Source organism: Galeopterus variegatus, unplaced genomic scaffold, assembly GCF_000696425.1.
Source record: "Galeopterus variegatus unplaced genomic scaffold, G_variegatus-3.0.2 Scaffold424, whole genome shotgun sequence".
Lineage (NCBI taxonomy): Eukaryota > Metazoa > Chordata > Mammalia > Dermoptera > Cynocephalidae > Galeopterus > Galeopterus variegatus.
Genome location: NW_007726535.1, coordinates 345,770 through 364,812, shown reverse-complemented (window position 1 = coordinate 364,812; position 19,043 = coordinate 345,770). Strand labels below are relative to the sequence as shown.

General features: G+C 49.3%; 2 protein-coding genes across 8 annotated transcripts in view; both read right to left on the bottom strand.

The window, feature by feature from the left end:
• The window catches only part of LOC103587157 (glutathione S-transferase theta-1), a 12,318-nt gene extending 7,935 nt beyond the window's left edge, over nt 1–4,383 (bottom strand). The window contains exons 1-3 of one of the 7 annotated variants that reach the window (XM_008568579.1): nt 4,230–4,383; nt 2,099–2,186; nt 536–686 (exon numbers count right to left, since the gene is read on the bottom strand). In XM_008568579.1, the coding sequence (XP_008566801.1) occupies nt 536–686; nt 2,099–2,186; nt 4,230–4,341 (351 nt within the window). In that variant the 5' untranslated portion in view covers nt 4,342–4,383. The other 6 variants (XM_008568581.1, XM_008568582.1, XM_008568580.1 and 3 more) reach the window with 6 other exon arrangements.
• A 9,333-nt stretch (nt 4,384–13,716) lies between these two features.
• On the bottom strand, nt 13,717–18,825 carry LOC103587155 (glutathione S-transferase theta-4). The gene is made up of 5 exons (XM_008568577.1): nt 18,714–18,825; nt 17,480–17,567; nt 16,014–16,164; nt 15,252–15,428; nt 13,717–13,914 (listed from the first exon to the last, which is right to left on the bottom strand). The coding sequence occupies exons 1-5, from the start codon at nt 18,823–18,825 to the stop codon at nt 13,717–13,719; spliced, it is 726 nt and encodes a 241-aa protein (XP_008566799.1).
• Nucleotides 18,826–19,043: the final 218 nt, after the last annotated feature.

Sequence of the window (19,043 nt, the reverse complement as noted above, 5' to 3'; positions counted from 1 at the left end):
AAAGTAGATGATGAAATATACTTTTCCCCTCCATTAAAAAATCCTAATGGAGGGCCGGCCCGGTGGCGCACTGCTATAGTGCGCCGCTTGGGAAGCGTGGCGGCGCTCCCGCCGAGGGTTCGGATCCCACATACAGACCGGTTCCCGCTCACTGGCTGAGCGAGGCGCGGGAGCAACACCGAGGGTTGCGATCCCGTTGCTGGTCCCGGTCCGGTACGGGGGCGACACTGAGGGTTGCGATCCGTTGCCGGACATGGAAAAAGACAAAAAGGAAAAAAAAAATTAGAAGAAAAGATGGACAAAATGGGCAAACAGATGGTAAATTTCACAGAGAGATGGAAACTCTAAAAAACATCTAAATGGAATTTCTAGAAATGAAAAATACATATATCAAGTAAAGAATTAACAACCCAGGCACAACAGAAGAATCAGTGAAATCAAAGACAGGTCAGTAGAAACTATCCAAACTGAAAAGAAGAATTCCATGGTGGCTGAGCCCCTCTGGGGTGATGCCTTCACCACCCCTCAGCCTCACCTTATGCCAGAGGGCCCGGAGGCAGTTTCTCCGCAGGGTCGTGTGCTGCCATGCCAGGTATTCATCCACACGGGCACAGGCCTGCAGGTCCTGAGGGTACCAGTAGTCAGGGACCTTATACTTGCGCATCAGGTAGAGCAGAATAGCCACACTGGGGGGAGGGGGGAGAAGGGCATTGTGCTAAGGGCTCTATGCAGAACACCTTCTTTAATTTTCCTGACAATCTGCCAAAGTATTAGCCTCGTTTTCCAGACAAGGAAACCAGGCTTAGACAGGGGAAGGAACTTGTCCCAGGACACACAGCCCCTAGTGGCAGAGCTGACAGTCTTTTGGAGACTAACACCCAAGCTCATCCTACTATGAGGCAAAATCCCTCAGCAGTGTGTCCTGCCATGTGTTCAGAGACCATTTCCAATCAGAAGACCAGAGAGAGCTTCCTAGAGGAGGTGGTGTCAAAGCTGAACCTTAAGGAAGCTCAGTCCTTTCCAGTGTGCATCCACTCTCATTCTGTGGCATGTAGCCTGATTGTTCAAAAAGGCTTTCCTGTCATCCCTTTGTTCTTTATGCCATTCTTTCTGTGAAGAATTAGCTCCTATCTAAACCAACTGAGGTAGTTGAGCTCCCTAAAGCATGCTGCAGGATCCTGAAACAGCAGAACAGACAAGGGCCCCTGGTGCTCTCCTCCTGCCCTGGGTTATGAGGGCTGCCATAGTGTTGGGATGGGGATGGACTTGAAAGGACACTGAGGATGTGTCAATTTATGACAGTAGAGAAACTTTCAGGAACTTGGGGTATCCCAAGGGTTGTGCACCCCAGCCAAAAGGGCGGAACACCTCTGTATCTGCTACTGGCCCATGATCCCTATTGGAGAATCCTGCACCCATGCCCCAGATTAAGGACTCAGTTGTCTATGCAGGGTGCTCTGGAGCTCCCTTTGCTCCCAGCTAATTGTTCAAGCCACTCTGAGGAGGGCTGCCAGTCCCTGTGAGCCACAGACCTCTGGAGGGTAAGAGAAGAGACAGAGAAATGCAGAGATTGCACACTGCCCCTGGCTAGTACCCGTGAGTGCTCAACACAAGCAGACACAAGGACTCAGGACACCAGGGGGCACCAGGAAGGAAGAACGGCACTGGCAGAATGTCAGAGGAATTCCTCAGGGGTGCGTCCATCCCAAGATTTCCAAGCTGAGCTCTAAAGCACAAACTCCAGGTTCTCCTTGTTATGGGATGGGTCACTCAGGTAACAAAGGGGGAAACTGGGAAAAGGTTTGTCTTTCTCTGAAGTGATTTCAACTTCTTGGGACCTGCTGTGATGTAAAACATCCACATGTCTGTGGTTCTCCCATGGGGGAGACCCACCCAGGGAAGCTGCAGTGCAGAGATGGAGCCACTGGGCAGCCCAGACGCTACTGGGCCATTTTTACATAAGCTTGGCCAGAGAGCTGCCCCCATGGCAGATGAAGCCCTTCACCTCTGAGGACTTTAGTATCCTTATCTATAAAACAGAGGATTAGGACAGGATGATTCCTGCAGGGCCTGGCAGCAGCCCCAGTGTCGCAGTTACCTCTCTGTCAAGGTGAAGTCCCCATCCTTCAGGGCTGGCACCTTCTTCATGGGGTTCACCTGGGCAAAGGCGTCACTGAGGTGCTGGCCTGCAGAAAGCCCAGCATGGGGGGTTGGTGAGAGGAGAATGCTAAACCCTCCATGGCCTGTGCCTACTCCCTGCAATGTCCAGATCCCAATTTCATGGCTGTTTCCCCACCAGGCTACTCTCCCAAATGGCAAAAACTGGTGGGGGCTGCTGTGGGAGGAGGGAGAGGCTGCTCTGCCAGCTGGTGCCAAATAGACCTCAACAACCCTCGCTGAGTCCCTGTGAGTATAACCTGCCCCACAGGGAGAAGCTCAATGTGCAAGGCGTGATGACTGGGCCTTCATACGCACCCCACCCACCTTCTCTTTCCATCACTACCAGCTTCATCAACTCACATTTGGAATATCCCCAGCTACAGAGGTAGGTCACCTTAGTGGAGCTCTGACTTCCTATAGCACCCCTCCCCCCCATGGACTCTAACACAGGACCACTAAACACAGAAAAGGGGCCTTCTCCTGGTATCTATTTATTTGTAACCAACTTCTACTGGCCCCTCTGTGCTGCCTTGCTCACCCTGCCCCAGGCACTGGGGACACAGAACTGCCCCTACCTTTAGGCTCTGCCATAGCTGGGACAGTCACATTTCTTGCCCCACCCACAGCCCCTGAAAGGTACAGCACAGTGTCCCCTGGGACCCCGGCCTCTGCTTGAGTTTGTCTGAGTGGTTTCTGCTCCTGCAAATGCAGCCAGAAAGAAGCTTCTAAGGGCACTTAAGTCTCATCACTGCCCTGTTCCACAGCTCTCAGTGGTTCCTCATTACCCCAGGATCAGGTAGAAACTCCTCAAAGCCACACACACAACCCTCCAGCCTCAACCACACCCTTTACCCTCCCTTCAGACCGTTCCTTTACCAGGGCCATCCTCCCTCTTCTCCTACTGAAACACGCCTCTCTCTGCACCCCTATGTTTGACAGCCAGGTTGGATGTCCCCTAGTCCCCCATGCCCTCTCCCCTGCCCCACACTCTGCAGAGACAGCCCCTGTGCAGGACAAGTGGGCAGTCCCCAGAACATACTGGCAGAAGATGAAGTTTCAGAGAGAGGGACAGGCCAGTGCAAAGGCACAACAGCAAGCAAGGGCTGACCATGATGGGGGGAGTGCTGGCTGGAAGGTTCAGCCAAGTAGAGCTGTCCTACTTGCCCATCCAGCAATACCCGGGTTCTGCTTCCCATACGCTCCCACCACCCCACCCCTGATAGGTGTAGGCCTGCCAGCTGTGTCCTGGGCCTGCCAGCTGTATGCTTGAGGCCCTTGGGGGCCTGCCAGGGAAACAAACACCCCTGCTCAGGGTGCAGGGCTCCTCAAAGCCCCCGAGGTCCCCCTTCTGCTCCCAGCTTGTTCTGTGGGCAGCCTCCCTCCCCAGCGGGAACAAGAGAGGCAGAGGACATGGCAGGAGGAGCAGAAAGAAGGAAGGAACAAAGGGAGACCCCAATGGAGGCTGGGCCAGTGCAGAGGGCAGGGCTGCAAAGTTAGGTCTCTGGAGCAATGCCTGTCTACTGTTGTAGCATCTCAGTAGCTGAAGGCCACAAAGCAGGGACTCGACCCTCAACACGTGGCCCCCTTGACCCCTCTCCTCCCGCCCCGGCCCATCTCTATCCGGAGGTCTTCTATCCCTAGGCCCAGGTCGCACCTGTTTCTGTTCGCCACATCTCTCCTCCTCTATTCATGCCCCCACTCCTTTATTCAGCCTCAGCTGACCCCGTTGTCTATTCCGTGGGATGGAGCAGAGTTTGAGGGACTCCTGACTATCCCTAGGCCCAGGTCGCACCTGTTTCTGTTCGCCACATCTCTCCTCCTCTATTCATGCCTCCACTCCTTTATTCAGCCTCAGCTGACCCCGTTGTCTATTCCGTGGGATGGAGCAGAGTTTGAGGGACTCCTGAATCTTGGATCTCCCTGGTGGCTCACCTCTCTCGGCCTGGTCTCCAAATCAGACCAGCGATGGCACCAGGAAGGGGATGGCGCGGAGAGGGGTTCCCTAAGTGACGTTTACCTCCAGGCCCCTCCGCGATCAGTCAGTTCCCGAAAGCCGAGGCGGGGCCCACCTTTGAGCAGCTCCACGGTGCGCAGCTCGAAGGGGATGCCGTTCTTCCTGGCGAAGATGTAGACGGCGCGGCAGGGCTGGGACAGCAGGTCCAGGTAGAGCTCCAGGCCCATGGCGGAGTTGGACGGACCAGAGTCGCCAGGCGCCGGACACACACAAACTCTGCGGGGGCGCGGGTCCCAGACCACGCCCAGCGCGGCCACGCCCCCCGGCCGCCGCCCCCCATTGGCCGGCTCCGCGCCTGGGCACTTTGGTCCAATTGCCGGCGGGCCAGGGGCGTGTCCCAAGGGCTGGAGCCCGCCTGGCCCCTGCTGGATCCGAGGGGGTGGCCACGGGATGGTCGCCTCCGGGGGATGCGCAGAGGGACCTCGGTTCCTGTCCTTTTGTGAACGGCTTATTTCACTTAGCATAATGTCTTCAAGGTGCATCCACGTTGCATCCTGTGTCAGAATTTCCTATCATCCCCATTTTATAGATGGGGGAGCTGAGGCACTGATTATAGACCCAGAAAATCTGGCTCTAGAGTACATCCTCTTAGCCCAACACCGCAGAGACCTTGGTGCCGGCAAGTGGCAAAGTCTCAGGGCTCATGTTCAGCGTTTTGTGGCCACTCGCTTCACTCCGATTGCACGCCATGGAATTTGACGGCCTCAGTCTTCCTGCTCCTGCCAGAGTAATGCTCTCAATCACATGCCCTGGGTTTGTTTCTTACCTTCTCTCAGCCTGTTTCTCCATCTTTAAAATGACGGGGGAGGTGGGGAGGGGAGTGTCTGGCCGGTTACTCAGTTGGTTAGAGCGCAGTGTTATAACATCGAGGTCAAGGGTTCAGATACCTGTACTGGCCCGTCGCCAATCAATCAATAAAATGACAGGGAAGCTAGAGCCCTCCAGGGCCCTTGCAAGTCTATGACCCTGGATTCACCTGCTGAGCCTTAAGCCCAGGTCTGCCCCTTGCTACCCAGGGACCCCCCAAGACCCACCAGTCAGCCTGTCAAATGGTATCAAGGTTACATGTCGTTTTCTGGATGGTCAGTTAGCTCACTTGGTTAGAGCGCGGTGTTATGACACCACGGTGAAGAGTTCGTATCCCTACACCAGCCAGTAGCCAAAACAAGGTCACGTGTCATTTTCTAAAACAAGTCCACCTGGAAATGTGTCAGCAGAAGCATAACGTTTTCTACACAGTAACATTTCTACAAAGAAAGTGAAGGTTGGGAGCACAGCTAGTTACAGGTTTCTTTCTTCTCCATTTCCACCACTTCACTCGATTTGCGAAGGAAGGAATGAAGGGAAGGCTGGTGCCAATGGATGGAAAATTTTACCCCCACTACAAAGAAGAAATTTGGAATGCACTTAATAGCTGGTTTTTATATCTTGATTTCAAGCTGGAAAGACATTGATCATGAATCTCTAACAAATTTCAGTCTCTTAAACCGGGTGCTTAATATGGGTTGTACTAATAAAAAAATTAACATCCTAATCCATTGTCATCTAATTGCCCTTGGGCTTTTCCAAGGTATAATATGGAGTTCTATGTAAAATTCCAAGCTACAATGTAACTTTTAAAAAACCATAACGAGGGAGTTCCAATCAAGATGGCAGAATAGATAGTCCCCAGTGTCACTCTCTCCCACAAATCAACCAGTTTACAACTATAAAAATGTAACAACCACCAAGCTGTGGCTGCTGGAGCTCAGGGGAAGAGGAGGAGAGACCTACAGAGTTCATGAAGGTAGGAGAAGCCACGATGAGAGAAAGAAAAATCTACTTGGAGCATTTTGGGCCATGGCTGCTTTAAGGCTGGAGCTGCTGAGTGCATGGAGCAGGAGCTGGAAGAAGCCGTAGCTGTGCCCTTCAGATGGAGTTGCTTGGAGGCAGCAGGGGAGAAGAGGGCCTTGGTGGCCCCCAGGACAGCAAGACCACTAACAGGGTTCCTGTAGACCCACACAGGAGTGACGAGCCAGAACAGCTGAAAAAGAGGAGCCATTCAGAGGCCTGTGAGTCATCACAAGGGACTGGCAGAGGGCCCATCCCATGGGAAGTGTTTGGAGCACAGGTGGTGGGGAAGACAGGCCCACCAGGAGAACACTGGGACACAGCAAGGACAGCTGATCTGCCCCCCAGTCAGCACAGGACCACTCAGAGGAGACTGGTCGGGAATGCAGAATTGCATGGGGTGCAGTTTGATGAAAAAACTCAGGCCAAGGTCAGAGTTTCTACACAACCCAGGTGCACCAGGTTTCTGGAGAGCTGGAAGTACCTATAAGGTCAACCATTAAACCCTGAGCTGCACAAAAAGTCTTCCCTAGGGAAACAGCAGCAAAGCAGCAATTTAGCTCAACAACACAGCTCAAGTACTGGTTCCCACAGGAAGTTGCCCCATCTGAGAAGTAAGTAAAGGACAAAAAATTAGTTCATGCCCAGGCACACTGCCAGTGCCTCAGGAACCACCAGGGGACCTGAGGCATGCATCCAGGGACCAACCCCCTGCCCACAACCAGGCGCACTGCCAGCACCAAGGAGCATGCCAAAAACATCACCTCCATGTGGGTGGCCCACCACAGCCACCACAGTAACCACAGCTGCCGCAAAAGTGGCTAGATGTCACAACCACCATGCAGAAGGTCCACCAGCCACTAGAGTGCATTGACACAAGGAGAGTCACCATCAGGGAACAAAGAAAAGAAGAGGATGTCTCTCTTCACAAAGCCCATTCCAGAGACAGAAGAAGCATCTGTTCTATGATAATACTGAGGGATCTGAACACACCTCTCAGCATTGGACAGGTCATCTAGGCAACAAATCAACAGAGTAACCATTACTCATTCAGAGGGAGAGAAGAAATCTAGGGTTATCAGTGGTGGGACGGGGGAGGGAGTGGGGGATGGGGAGAGATTGGACAAGGGGCATAAAGAATAAGTATGATTTTTAACAATATATATACTAGTGATATTGATTTGATCAACATGTGTCAACATTGAATCCCAAAAATATGTATAATCAATTATGATTCAATAAAAATAAATAAATAAATAAATAAATAAAAATAAAAATCATAACAAGGAGGAGGAATTGATCCCTATCTTCCTTACATGTTGTGCATTGCTGTGGTCCAGAAATACCAAACCTTTTTTTAAAGATGGTACGACTTCGAGTCCTTGGCTTGAGTACACAGGCTTGGGTTTCATTCCATATCAATTTTGCCGTATCCATAGGAGACCTGTTCTTTGTGAAACAGTTCAGAGTTGCAAGTATCAAATATAAATGATATGGTAACTTAATAAGAAATATCTGTATTGTATTTGAAGACAGCCATAAATCTGAAGTTTGAACCTGTGTATTTCAATTTGGTATGCTAAAAAGTACTGAGTTTTTATTTTTGTTTTTTGTTTGTTTTTTAAAAGATGACCGGTAAGGGGATCTCAACCCTTGGCTTGGTGTTGTCAGCACCACGCTCAGCCAGTGAGCAAACCGGCCATCCCTATATAGGATCCGAACCCGCGGCCTTGGTGTTATCAGCACCGCACTCTACCGAGTGAGCCACGGGGCGGCCTAAAAAGTACTGAGTTTTTGTAAAATCCTTTTTCTTCTTACAAATTGTAATCTCAGTTCACAATTTAACCTAAAATATAAAACCTGAATGATATCTATACAGTAAATTGAACTGTAAAAGTAATTCATGTATGATTCTGAATACACAGATAAAATGTTCTCGTTCCTCAAAAAAAAAAAAAAGAAAATGAAGGTTGGTGTAGTAGATTGAATTATGTCCCCCGCAAACTCCCTGAAGCTTGAATTGTGTCCCCCAAGTTTTATGTATTGGAAATTTAGTCCCCACTGAGACTGTTAAGATGGTGGGAAATCCTGTTATGGTAATTGAAAGGTGGGGCCTTGAAGAGGTGATTGGATTGTAGGACCATGCCATAGTGAATGGATTAAAAATGGTGGTCAGGGCCGTGGTTCTGAGGGCTTTAAAAAAAGAAAGAATCTGTCTCTCTTGGTCTCTCTGTCCACTCTCTCTGCTCTCTCTGCTTCCACCATCTTGTGATGTGAGATCCCTGGGTCACTGTTGCCACCACCAGGTGGACTTTGGACTTCCCAGCCTCAGAAACTGTAAGCAATAACTTGTTTTCTTGGGCCGGCCCGTGGCTCACTCCGGAGAGTGCGATGCTGATAACACCAAGGCCCCGGGTTCGGATCCCATATAGGGATGGCCGGTTGGCTCAATGGCTGAGCGTGGTGCTGACAACACCAAGTCAAGGGTTGAGATCCCCTTACCAGTCATCTTTTAAAAGAAATAAAAATAAGGGCCGGCCCGGTGGCGCACTGCTACAGTGCGCCGCTTGGGAGCGTGGGGGCGCTCCCGCCGTGGGTTCGGATCCCACATACAGACCGCTCGCTGGTTGAGCGAGGGGCGGGTGCAGCGCCGAGGGTTGCAATCCCGTTGCTGGTCCCGGTCCGGTACGGGCGTGACACTGAGGGTTGCGGTCCGTTGCCAGACACGAAAAAAGACAAAAAGGAAAAATAATAAATAAATAAAATAAAATAAAAATAAAAATAACTTGTTTTCTTTATAAATTACCCAGTTCTGTGTATTTCATTATAAGCAATACAAATGGACTAATACAGAAAATTGGTACCAGGAGTGGGATCAGAGCTGCAGCAGCGAAACCCCATCAGTGCCACGTCTAGTGGAGCCATGAGAACGAGACCACCATGGACCCCGAACCTGGGGAACACCAGCCTGTGAGAGCTAAAGCATCAACTGAGACCAGGAAAGCCATAGGAGCAGAGCTGTCTGAAGACTTAGGGACGCAACCCCCATACCAGCGAGCAGAGGAGGTCGAACATGGAGTTAAGGTACATGATTCGCCAGCTTTGAGATTTAATGCCTGCCCTACTGGGTTTCGGACTTGTTTGGGACATATTACACCTTTATTTTGGCCTATTTCTCCCTTTTGGAATGGGAATGTGTACCCTATGTTTGTCCCACCATTGTATCTTGGAAATAAACAACTTGTTTCGAATTTCACAGATAGGACTTTGAACTTTAGACTTTTGAGTTGAAACAAGACTTTGGGAATGCAATGAATGTATTTATATGTGAAAAGGACATGAGTTTGGGGGGTGGCCAGGGGCAGAGTGTAGTGGATTAAATTATGTGCCCCCCAAACTCCCTGAAGCTTGAATTATGTCCCCCAAGTTTTATGTATTGGAAGCTTAACCCCCACTGAGACTGTTAAGAGGGTGGGAAATCCTATTATGGTAATTGAAAAGTGGGGCCTTGAAGAGGTGATTGGATTGTAGGACCATGCCATAGTGAATGGATTAAAAATGGTGGTCAGGGGCGTGGTTTTGAGGGCTTTAAAAGAAGAGAGTGTCTGTCTGTCTGTCTGTCTGTCTGTCTCTCTCTCTCTCTCTCTCTCTCTCTCGGTCTCTCTCTCTGCTTCCACCATCTTGCAATGTGAGACCCCCGGGTCACTGCCGCCACCACCATATGGACTTCAGACTTCCCAGCCTTAGAAACTGTAAGCAATTAATTTTGTTTTTCTTTATAAATCACCTAGTTCCAGGTATTTTGTTATATGCAACAAAAATGGACTAATACAGCTAGTAATAATGATTTTTAACTGAAAAAAAAAAGTTTAAGGAAAGATGAGAAATTCAAACTCCCATGTTCAAATTTTTAAAAGGAGTTAGATACTCTGAGAAGGCAATAGTTACCTTTCCCTACCTCTCCAGGGAGGAGCTGTCACAATTCTGGTCCAGGGCTTGGACTGTCTTGCAAGTTCAAAATCTAATTTGATCCACATTCCAAAATTGATCATTTTCTTAGGGCCTGACTCACATTAACCAACTCACAAAAGACCGATGGATTTATTAATTTATAGAAAAAAAGATAAAGGTCATTTAGGCAGAATACTCCCAACCGTAACTCAGTGCCTTCTCAGCAGCGCAGTCTCCCCGAAAGCCTGGCAGGGGCAGACTGAGAGCAAAGGGATCCAGATGACCTGTAAGGCACCTTCCAACTGGGATCTTTGGAACGGTTGAGAAGACTTTCCGTATTAGTTATCTATCGCTGCATAACAAATTACCACGAACTTAGTGGCTTAAGACAACACACACTTGTTACCTCTCTTTTTCTGTGGGTCAGGGGTATGGACACGGTTTAGATGAGTCCTCTGCCAGGCTGAAATCAAGGTGTCAGCCAGGAATGGGTTATCAGAGGCTCAACTGGGAAAGGATCCAATTCCAAGCTCACTCAGGTTGTTGCCAGAATTCATTTCCCTATGGTTGTAGAACTAAGGGTCCTAGCTGCTTGTTAGCTGTTGGCTGGAGGTGAGCCTCAGCTCCTTGCCACGTCAACCTCCTAACTGCATTGCTTACTCAAAGCCTGCAAGGGGGAGAGTCTCTAGAGCTAGTCTGCTAGCCAGATGGAGTCTTATCTAACAGAACATTATCTTGGACGTGGCATTTCACCACCCTTGCCATGTTCCATTGCTTGGAAGTCCCGAGCCAAACTCGAGGGGAGGGGACTATACAAGGATGTGAATACCAGAAGGTGGAGATCACTGGGGCTCAACTTACGGTCTGTCTGCCTCACTTTCCAAGTGTCACCTCTCCCTTGGGGTGACGGAGATGGAGACGCAAAGGATTACTCAAAGCCCATTTCTCTGGAGCAGTGAGAAGCCCGAAGGGGTTAAATCCCAGGAGGCGACTCCTTCAAGAGAGAAGGAATTCCTGGGAAATGACTCCGAATCAGGGCTTTTCTCGGTTTTTTATTGTGCAGGCAAAAAGTTACAGAAAAGAACCCAGGTGGTTAATCAGTCATAGTGAAAACAAAATGGCTACATAATTTTCATTAAAGCAGGTGCAACTTAAAAATAGTTTAAGCAATTTACCCTCAAAGGAGTCATAAAACTAAGCTATGTGACATACAAAAGAACCAATGAGATAATCGTTATGGCAACACTTAGCTCCCTAGGAAACTTAGAGAAGCAGTTGAAGGTGAAATGTGGAACCAGCCGCTAATTGGCAGAGTAGCCTTGAAGCTTTCAGTGCACATATTTTCCCACAATTAGGTTTTAGCTGCACCAAGGGCATCTGCCCTTAGAGCAAGCACTTATGCTGTGTTACAATTCTCATATCCACACCAGAGACTTTTTAGTCCTGTGCAAGTTTTCTGTTTTTTCCCAAACTTAGCATTTCTATGTGCATTACTAAAAGGTTAGGTTCTTCCTCAAACTACAAGACTCTGGCCTTGCTAAAACTAGGGACTGTGGCCCCACTGTGCTACAGCGTAACCTAAAGGGCTTTGGCCCTTCTAACAGCTAAGGACTGTGGTCCTACTAAGATAAAAATCCTACTAAGTTACAGCCTGATCTAAGGACTGTGGTCCTTCTAACAGTTAAGGGCTGTGGCCCTACTAAACTAAAGGTTAAGGCCCTGTGAAATACATATGCTTTATTAGTGTTAGCACCCTCTACATCCAGGGTCAGAGGGTCATCATGGGCCCGCAGCTCAGAAGGGCCCCACACATGGTTTAATGCTTTGCAGTTACCATCTTGAAATCTTAATAATTTTTGAATTAGGGGCACCACATTTTTATTTGTAGCCCATCCTGTCCAAGGAGTCTGGGGAGCTTCTGGGGGTGGACAGAACACTATCTGCTCTGGGTGATAATGTCACCACTGACGAAGAGCTGGCATGTAGCTCCCCATCTCCATTCATAATGATGTTGCTTCATAATTTTATTTTCTTCTGATGTCTCTTTCTGGCTTTGGTATTAGGGTAACGCTGACTTCATAAAATGAGTTGGGAAATGTTTCCTGCTCTTCTATTTTTGCAAGGGTTTGTTAAGGCTTGGTGTTAATTTTTTGTTTTCCAGCATTTGATAGAATTCGCCAGTGAAACCATCTGGTTGTGGGCTTTTCTTTGTAGGAAATTTTTTGGTTGATATTTCGATCTCTTTACTTGTGATAGGTCTACTCAAATTTTCTATTTCTTCTTGAGTCAGTTTTGGTAGATTATATGTTTCTAGGAATTTTCCCATTTCATCTAGGTTATCTATTTGTTCACATACAGTTACTCATAGTATTTCTTTATAATCCTTTGTACTCCTGTAAGATCGGTATATTCACAGTATTTCTTCATAATGCTTTGTACCTCTGTAAGATCTATAGTGATGGCTCCACTTTCCTAATCTGGGTAATTTGAATCTAATTTTTTTTCTTGGTTATTCTAGCTAAACGTTTGTTGATTTTGTTCATCTTTTCAAAGATCCATTTTGTTTTATTGATTTTCTCTATTGTTTTTCTATTCTCTATTTCATTTATCTCCATTCTAATCTTTATTATTTCCTTTCTTCTGCTGGTGTTTGGCGTAGTTTGCTCTTAATTTTCTAGTTCCTTAAGGTGTAAACCCAGGCTATTGATTTGAGATCATTCTTTTTTAATATATGTGTTTACAGCTATCAGTTTCTTTCTTAACACTGCTTCTGCCTCCCACACCTGCCTCCCACAAGTTTTAGTGTGTTTTCATTTTCACTTGTTCAAGGTCCTTTTAACTTCCTTTGTGATTTCTTCTTTGACCCACTGGTTAAGCGTATGTTGCTGAAGAGTATGTTATTTAATTTCTACATACAGACGCTCCTCAACTTATGATGTGGCTACATCCCTATAAACCCGTTGCAAGTTGAAAATATAGTATTGAAAATGCTTTTATTACACCTAACCTCCTGAACATCGTAGCTTAACCTAGCCTTCCTTCAACATGCTCAGATCACTTACATTAGCCTACAGTTGAGAAAAATTATCTAACACATTTATGATAAAGTGTTGAATATCTCTTGTAATTTATTGAAATTGCACCGGTTTCACACTGTCATAAAGTCTAAAAATCCTAACGCGAACCATTGTAACTAGGGACCATCTGTACTTGTGAATTTTCTAGTTTTCTTTCTGTTACTGATTTTTAATTTCGTTCCATTGCTCTCAGAGAGCATACTTCATATGATTTCAATCTCCTTAAATTTAGGATTTATTTTATGGTTGAACATATGGTCTGTGCTGGAGAATATTCCATGTGTACTTGAAAAGAGTATTCTTCTGCTGTTGGGGGAAGTGTTCTGTACATGCCTAGTAGATCCAATTGGTTTATAGTGTTGTTCTCCTTGGTAGTCTTTTGTCTAGTTATTCTGTTATTGAAAGTTGGGCACTAAAATCATCAACTATTATTATTGACAATGTAATCATATTTAACCTTTAATTTTAAAGTTCTTTTTGGAAACTGGAAGGACCTGTGGCCACCACCCACTCCCACATCAGACCCTATGCTTACACCAGCCATCCCTGGTTCATCAGTCATGATGGTTGTTCCAGTTCTTTATTAAGCAAAGAAACAGAGATGGTTTTTTTAGCATCTCCCCTAAGGAAGGAGGCTCAGAGGGCCGAGCTAGTCAGGCGCTGCAGGATGGGCTGCCTCTGAGTTCACTTGTACTTCTGCAGAAACTCACAGATCCTCTCCTTGACCATTGGATTCAATGTTGAACAGTCCCATTCTTCCAACTTCACCAGCCGGTCGTGGGCCTCCCAAAAGAGGCCAGTGCCAATGGCCAGCTCTACCCGCATGCGCCACTCAGCCAGCTTGGAGCTGTTGAGGAAGACGTTATGGTTGCCCCCCATGGGCTATGGATAGACAAAGAGAAAGGTGTGTTCAGGCTGGGGACCAGCCACACCTAAATCCTCTCCTACAGCCTCAGGGACCCTCCCTATATACCTCTTTAAAGAATTAGTCTGCTGACCCCCAAGACCTGGGTAAGGGGTCACAGACTATACAATAGATGTGGGGTGGGGATGGAGGATCTGGAATCCCCCAGGGTTCTTGGTCGCTGGTCTTGCTCCAAGGCTCCTGAATTCCTCTCTGAGGTGGCCCCTGGCCCAGGTGGTTCCCACTTCTCCAGCCTGCTATCTCCCATGGGTCCTGTTTCTTCCAGGAAAACCTCTTGTTCCCAGGTGAGTGGCAGTGGAGGACTTAGTTATTTTTCCCCATGTTGAACCTCCCTCTTTGATCAAGCACAGGGGCTGGAATGGGAGACCCAGCAGGCAGCCTGCCCAGCAGTTTGGCTCATTCATTAAGAAACATGCACCCAAGGACTAACAGGTACAAAACTATGCTATCTACCCTAAGTGAATCATCGTGCAGTGTATGCACGTATTGAAACAACACACTGTACCCCACAAATATGTACAAGTAAATGTTAAAAGAAAAAAAAAAAAGAAATGTGCACCCAAGATGTTTAGGAGGCCCAAGAGGGGTTGGAGGTAGGTGCGATGTAAGGGACGAGGGTGAAGCATAGGGCTGTACATTTGGGACAGCCCAGAATATTTTTTCCTGGTGCTGGTCTGCACTGCACACGGACCAGGGACCAAAATGGCCACTTTGCATACTGGTCAGAGACTATGCTGGCCTCTCAAAACACTGGCCAAGGTCTAAACTAGCCATCCTGCACACCAGCTAGGTCAGAAATGGCCACTCTCCCAGGCACATAGGGGCTGTATAAATGCCCCCCACCCAGGTGTGCCTCCAAATGCAGAGTGGGCACCCCTCAGACCCAGAGCCAGGAGAGCTGCCCTGCAAAGCTGTCTGTCTGGAGCTTTGGAAAGGAGGCAAGCCCAGAAGGACACATCTGAAGGCTCTGCACATTTCCCGGAGAGTCCAGTGGGAGGAGGAGGCAACTGGGATCCTGGCAGATTGACCGAGGAATGCAGTGTTGTTCTCCCTATCCCAGGCTCACCCTCCAGTTCCTCCTCATGTTGTGGAATCATTGTCAAGCATGGATGATCATGACCCTTCCTGATTTAAAAGGTTCTGTGCTTCCTGTTGCCTTCCAGTTGAGTCTGGGCACCTAGACTGGCTCCCACAGCCCCTATGGTGGCCCTGCCTACCTCTTTGCCAGCCTATCCTCCAGTGATGTCCCAAATGGTCACGGAGGAGTCCTGACCCCCCACCACCTCACCCACACCTGCATCATCTCCACAAGGGCCACCAAGTCGGCCAGTGAGATGTGGTCCCCAGTGATGAACAGCCTGTCCTGCAGAAACTTCTCCTCAAACAGCTGCAGGTTGTTTTTCACCTCTTCCAGCATCTGCTCTGTCTTCTGGGCTGGAACCTCCTCACCTGTAATCATTGGGATCAGCAACTGGCCAGGATAGAAGAGAGGAGAGAAAGGGAGGCTGCACTCTGGTCCCATCTGCCCCTCCAGGCCTCCTTGTCTGCTAGATAGATATTAGCACCGAGGATGTGAAGTAATCTCACCTCTGTTAGCAGTTCTGATTGGTAGAAATTGGCTGGGGCCATGTGTTCAGAAGGATTTTGAGACCCCAATGAGAAAGAATCCTGTGATTGATTAGTGATGTCTGTCACAGGTGCAGGATTCGAAGTAGGAGAACACGGACAGGTTATTTGTCATCTTCATATCTGCTGATCTCTATGGGCCCTTTGACTCTGATACTGTCTAGTTCAGAACGACATTTTTTAATCCTGTCCTGGATTGAGTAATATCAGCCCATCCTGAATGCCCTTCGCATAGCCTTAACAAGACTCTTATACCCAACAGCTCTGGCTCAGGAGACAGATATCTCAGGAGAGGCAGCTGAAGAAATGAGGCTCAGAGAGGGAGGGAGACTTGCTTGACCTCACCAGGGGTCAGCAGGCCCAGGACTGGACTCCAGACTTCCTAACTCTTGTTCCCTTGTCCCCAAGCCCTAGCTGTGGCCCTGCTCACCTTGATCCAGAGGATCTTGCTCATGGGCAGCTGAAGGGCCGTGTGCTGCCAGGCCATGAACTCGTCCACACGGGCGCGCATGTGCAGATCTGGTGGGTACCAGTGCGAGGGGGTGCTGTACTTGCGGCACAGGTATAAGAGGATGGGCACACTGCAGAAAGGGCAGGTCAGGGGCACCGCCCTTGCCTTCCCAAGTGCCCCGACACTGACTACCCCGGTGTGGCCTGGGCCCAACTGCTGGGGCCTCTAGCCATGGGTGGGCTCTAGGAGCTCACATTCTTCTGGGGAGAAAGGAGGAGCTTGAGGGGCCCTGGGAAAGGCCTCCCCCAAAGCCAGTCAGTCCGGCAGTCATCGAGGGCAGGGTGAGAGACCTGCAGGCTGAGTAGTAGTAAGTGGATGGCATAAGAAAGGACAGTCCAGACAAGGGGAATGGCGTGCTGAAGTACCAGGATAGGAGGGAATGAGGTGGATTTGGAGGAAGGGGAGGAGGGGGACCCATACGAAGGAGGGTGGTGGGGGGAGTGGTGAGAGACATCCAGAGACTGTGGAGGCCCCTGGGGATGCGGGGAGGAGCATGGGCTTAATCCTTATGATTAGGGATTACATAGTTTGGGGGGCGAGTGCTGGATGTGCCTCTAGTGCTAGATGGAAGCTGAACTGGAGGCAGCAGAATCGACAACAGGGAGGCCAAGATGGCAGCTCCTGCGACATCCAAGAGAGGGGTGTTGATGTCTGGGGAGGGCAGAGGCCATGAGGACAGAGGAGGGGATGGACTGGAGACATGTGTTGGGGGTCTTGCTGATTGATGGCTGGCGTGGGAAACTCCACAGAACAAATGACCCAGTTTCTTCATCAACAACAGAAATGCAAAGGTAAAAGGTCATGGCATGGAAGGCACTGTAGATTAAAAGGGACCTCAACAACAGAAATGCAAAGGTAAAAGGTCATGGCATGGAAGGCACTGTAGATTAAAAGGGACAGGTCAAGAGAGACAGGTCAAGCAGCTGCAATGCTCAGAACTTCTTTGGATCCTGATTCACACAAACAAACTCCAAGAACATATTCATGAGATCATTAGACTTTTGCAAAGGGGCTAGATATTTGATGAAATCCAGAAATTGTTATGAATTGTATTAGGTGTCATAATAGTGTGTGGGAATGCTTTCTTTAAAGTCCTTTTCTCTTAGAGGTACATTCCTAAACATTTATGGATGATAGCATGGGTGTCTGGAAAGCAAGGAAACGGAGTAGAGGCAGATGATACAAAACAGGCCCGAGTCCACAACTGCCAGGGCTGGGTGATGGGTACGTGGTTTGTTTTACTCCTTGCTAGTTAGTATTCATTCTACTTCAGTCCATGTGTGACATTTTCCATGATAAATAAATAAATGCTAGCAGGTCAGCTCCCACTGAGTCTCCCAGGAGGAGCAGAAATGGATGGTGGGGGCCCTGGGGAGGGCTGTTACCTTTCGGACAAGATGAAATTTCCATCTTTGAGGCTGGGCAGCTTCCTCAGAGGGTTGATCTCGATGTATTCCCTGCTGTGGTGGTGGCCTGAGAGGGGCAGGAAAGGTCTGAGGCTGTTGGGATCCCAGGGAGGAGAGACCTGGGATTCCCAGAGACGGAAATGCCTTCCTCTCTATTTTCTTAACAAGGGGGAACTGAGGCCTTGAGAAACGCTGTGATGCACATCAGGTCACAGGGCAAGTCAGTAGCAGAATGGAGACCAGGATCAAGTCTCCTGCCTCCCAGCCTGCCCATACCCCAGGCTTGGGGACCCCCGTGGCCTCCTGATTGTGCCCTGGGACCAGGACAACACTTTGGCTCACAGAAGCAGAGGCCACCAACCCCCACACCCAGTGCTGGGCCTGAAGCCACAGCCTGTGAGTCAACCGAAGCCCTAGGGGCCTCAGTCCCACCCCTGCTGTTGGCTCCCACTCTGTCTCCCCTTTAAGGGGAGCAGGGCAGATGTGGCAGGCAGGACAGGGTGGGGCCCAGCACACAGCTGGAAGGAGAGCCTCTCAAATGCAGTCAGGGTCATCTGAACAGGGAACCCGACACAGGGGGCAGGAGTTGAAACTCTTGCTTGACCAGCTGCCTCTGGTTGGAAATATTTCCAGGGCCTCCGCTACACCCTGTTTATTTCTGCAGCTCCCATGTCTCCTCCTCTACATTCTAGGGGCTTCTGCTTCTGTGAGCTAAGCTTTTAGAGCCTTCTCTGTGCTTGGAGTGGGATTGGAGCCAGATCTCCTGAACCTTGCACGGGATCTGTTTATCCTGAGCAGGTTTGAGCACCGGTGAGGATGGGTGTGGACTGAGCAGCACCTGGACTCTTTGATGTGGAATGACTGTACTTCTGTGACATGTGCCAACCTAGTGGGCAGGTGCTACAGATAACTAGATGCTTAGACACCACCAGGAGAAGGTGAGGCCCCTGGGTGGGAGCCCAGGGACTCCTTAGGAGACCTTCCTTCCCTTTTACCCTAGAAGAAGCTGCTCATCTCTGCATGGGGACAGTCATTAGTGGCAACTAAGGTAGACTAGACAGGGACACAGCCTACAAATCTCTTGGTACCTTTTCTTCCCCTGCAGACCCTTGTGGGGGTCACCTTGGTCTCTGTCTCTGCTCCTCCAAAATGCCCCCACCTGAGTGCCCTGTCTCCCCGGGGCCAGGCCTGCTGGGCAGCAATGGGGGCTGACCTTTCAGCAGATCCACAAACTGGAAGTCGAAGGGGATGCCGTTCTTCCTGGCGAAGATGTAGACAGCGCGGCAGGGTGCCGACAGCAGGTCCATGTAGAGCTCCAGGACCATGCTGAGACTCGTGCCTGGCCCCACAGCCACAGCTGGCCAGCCTTGGACATGAGCTGACATCCGCCCCGAGGCCCTGGCCCTCAGCCCTCTCTGCCCCAGGCCCAGGACTCTGTGTTCTGGAACTTATTTCCCTGAGTGTTGTCATGAAGCCAGGAAGCCCAGAATTCTCACAGCAGCAAGGATTCTGAGGAGGACCAGGAACGGGCTGGGGGCAGGCC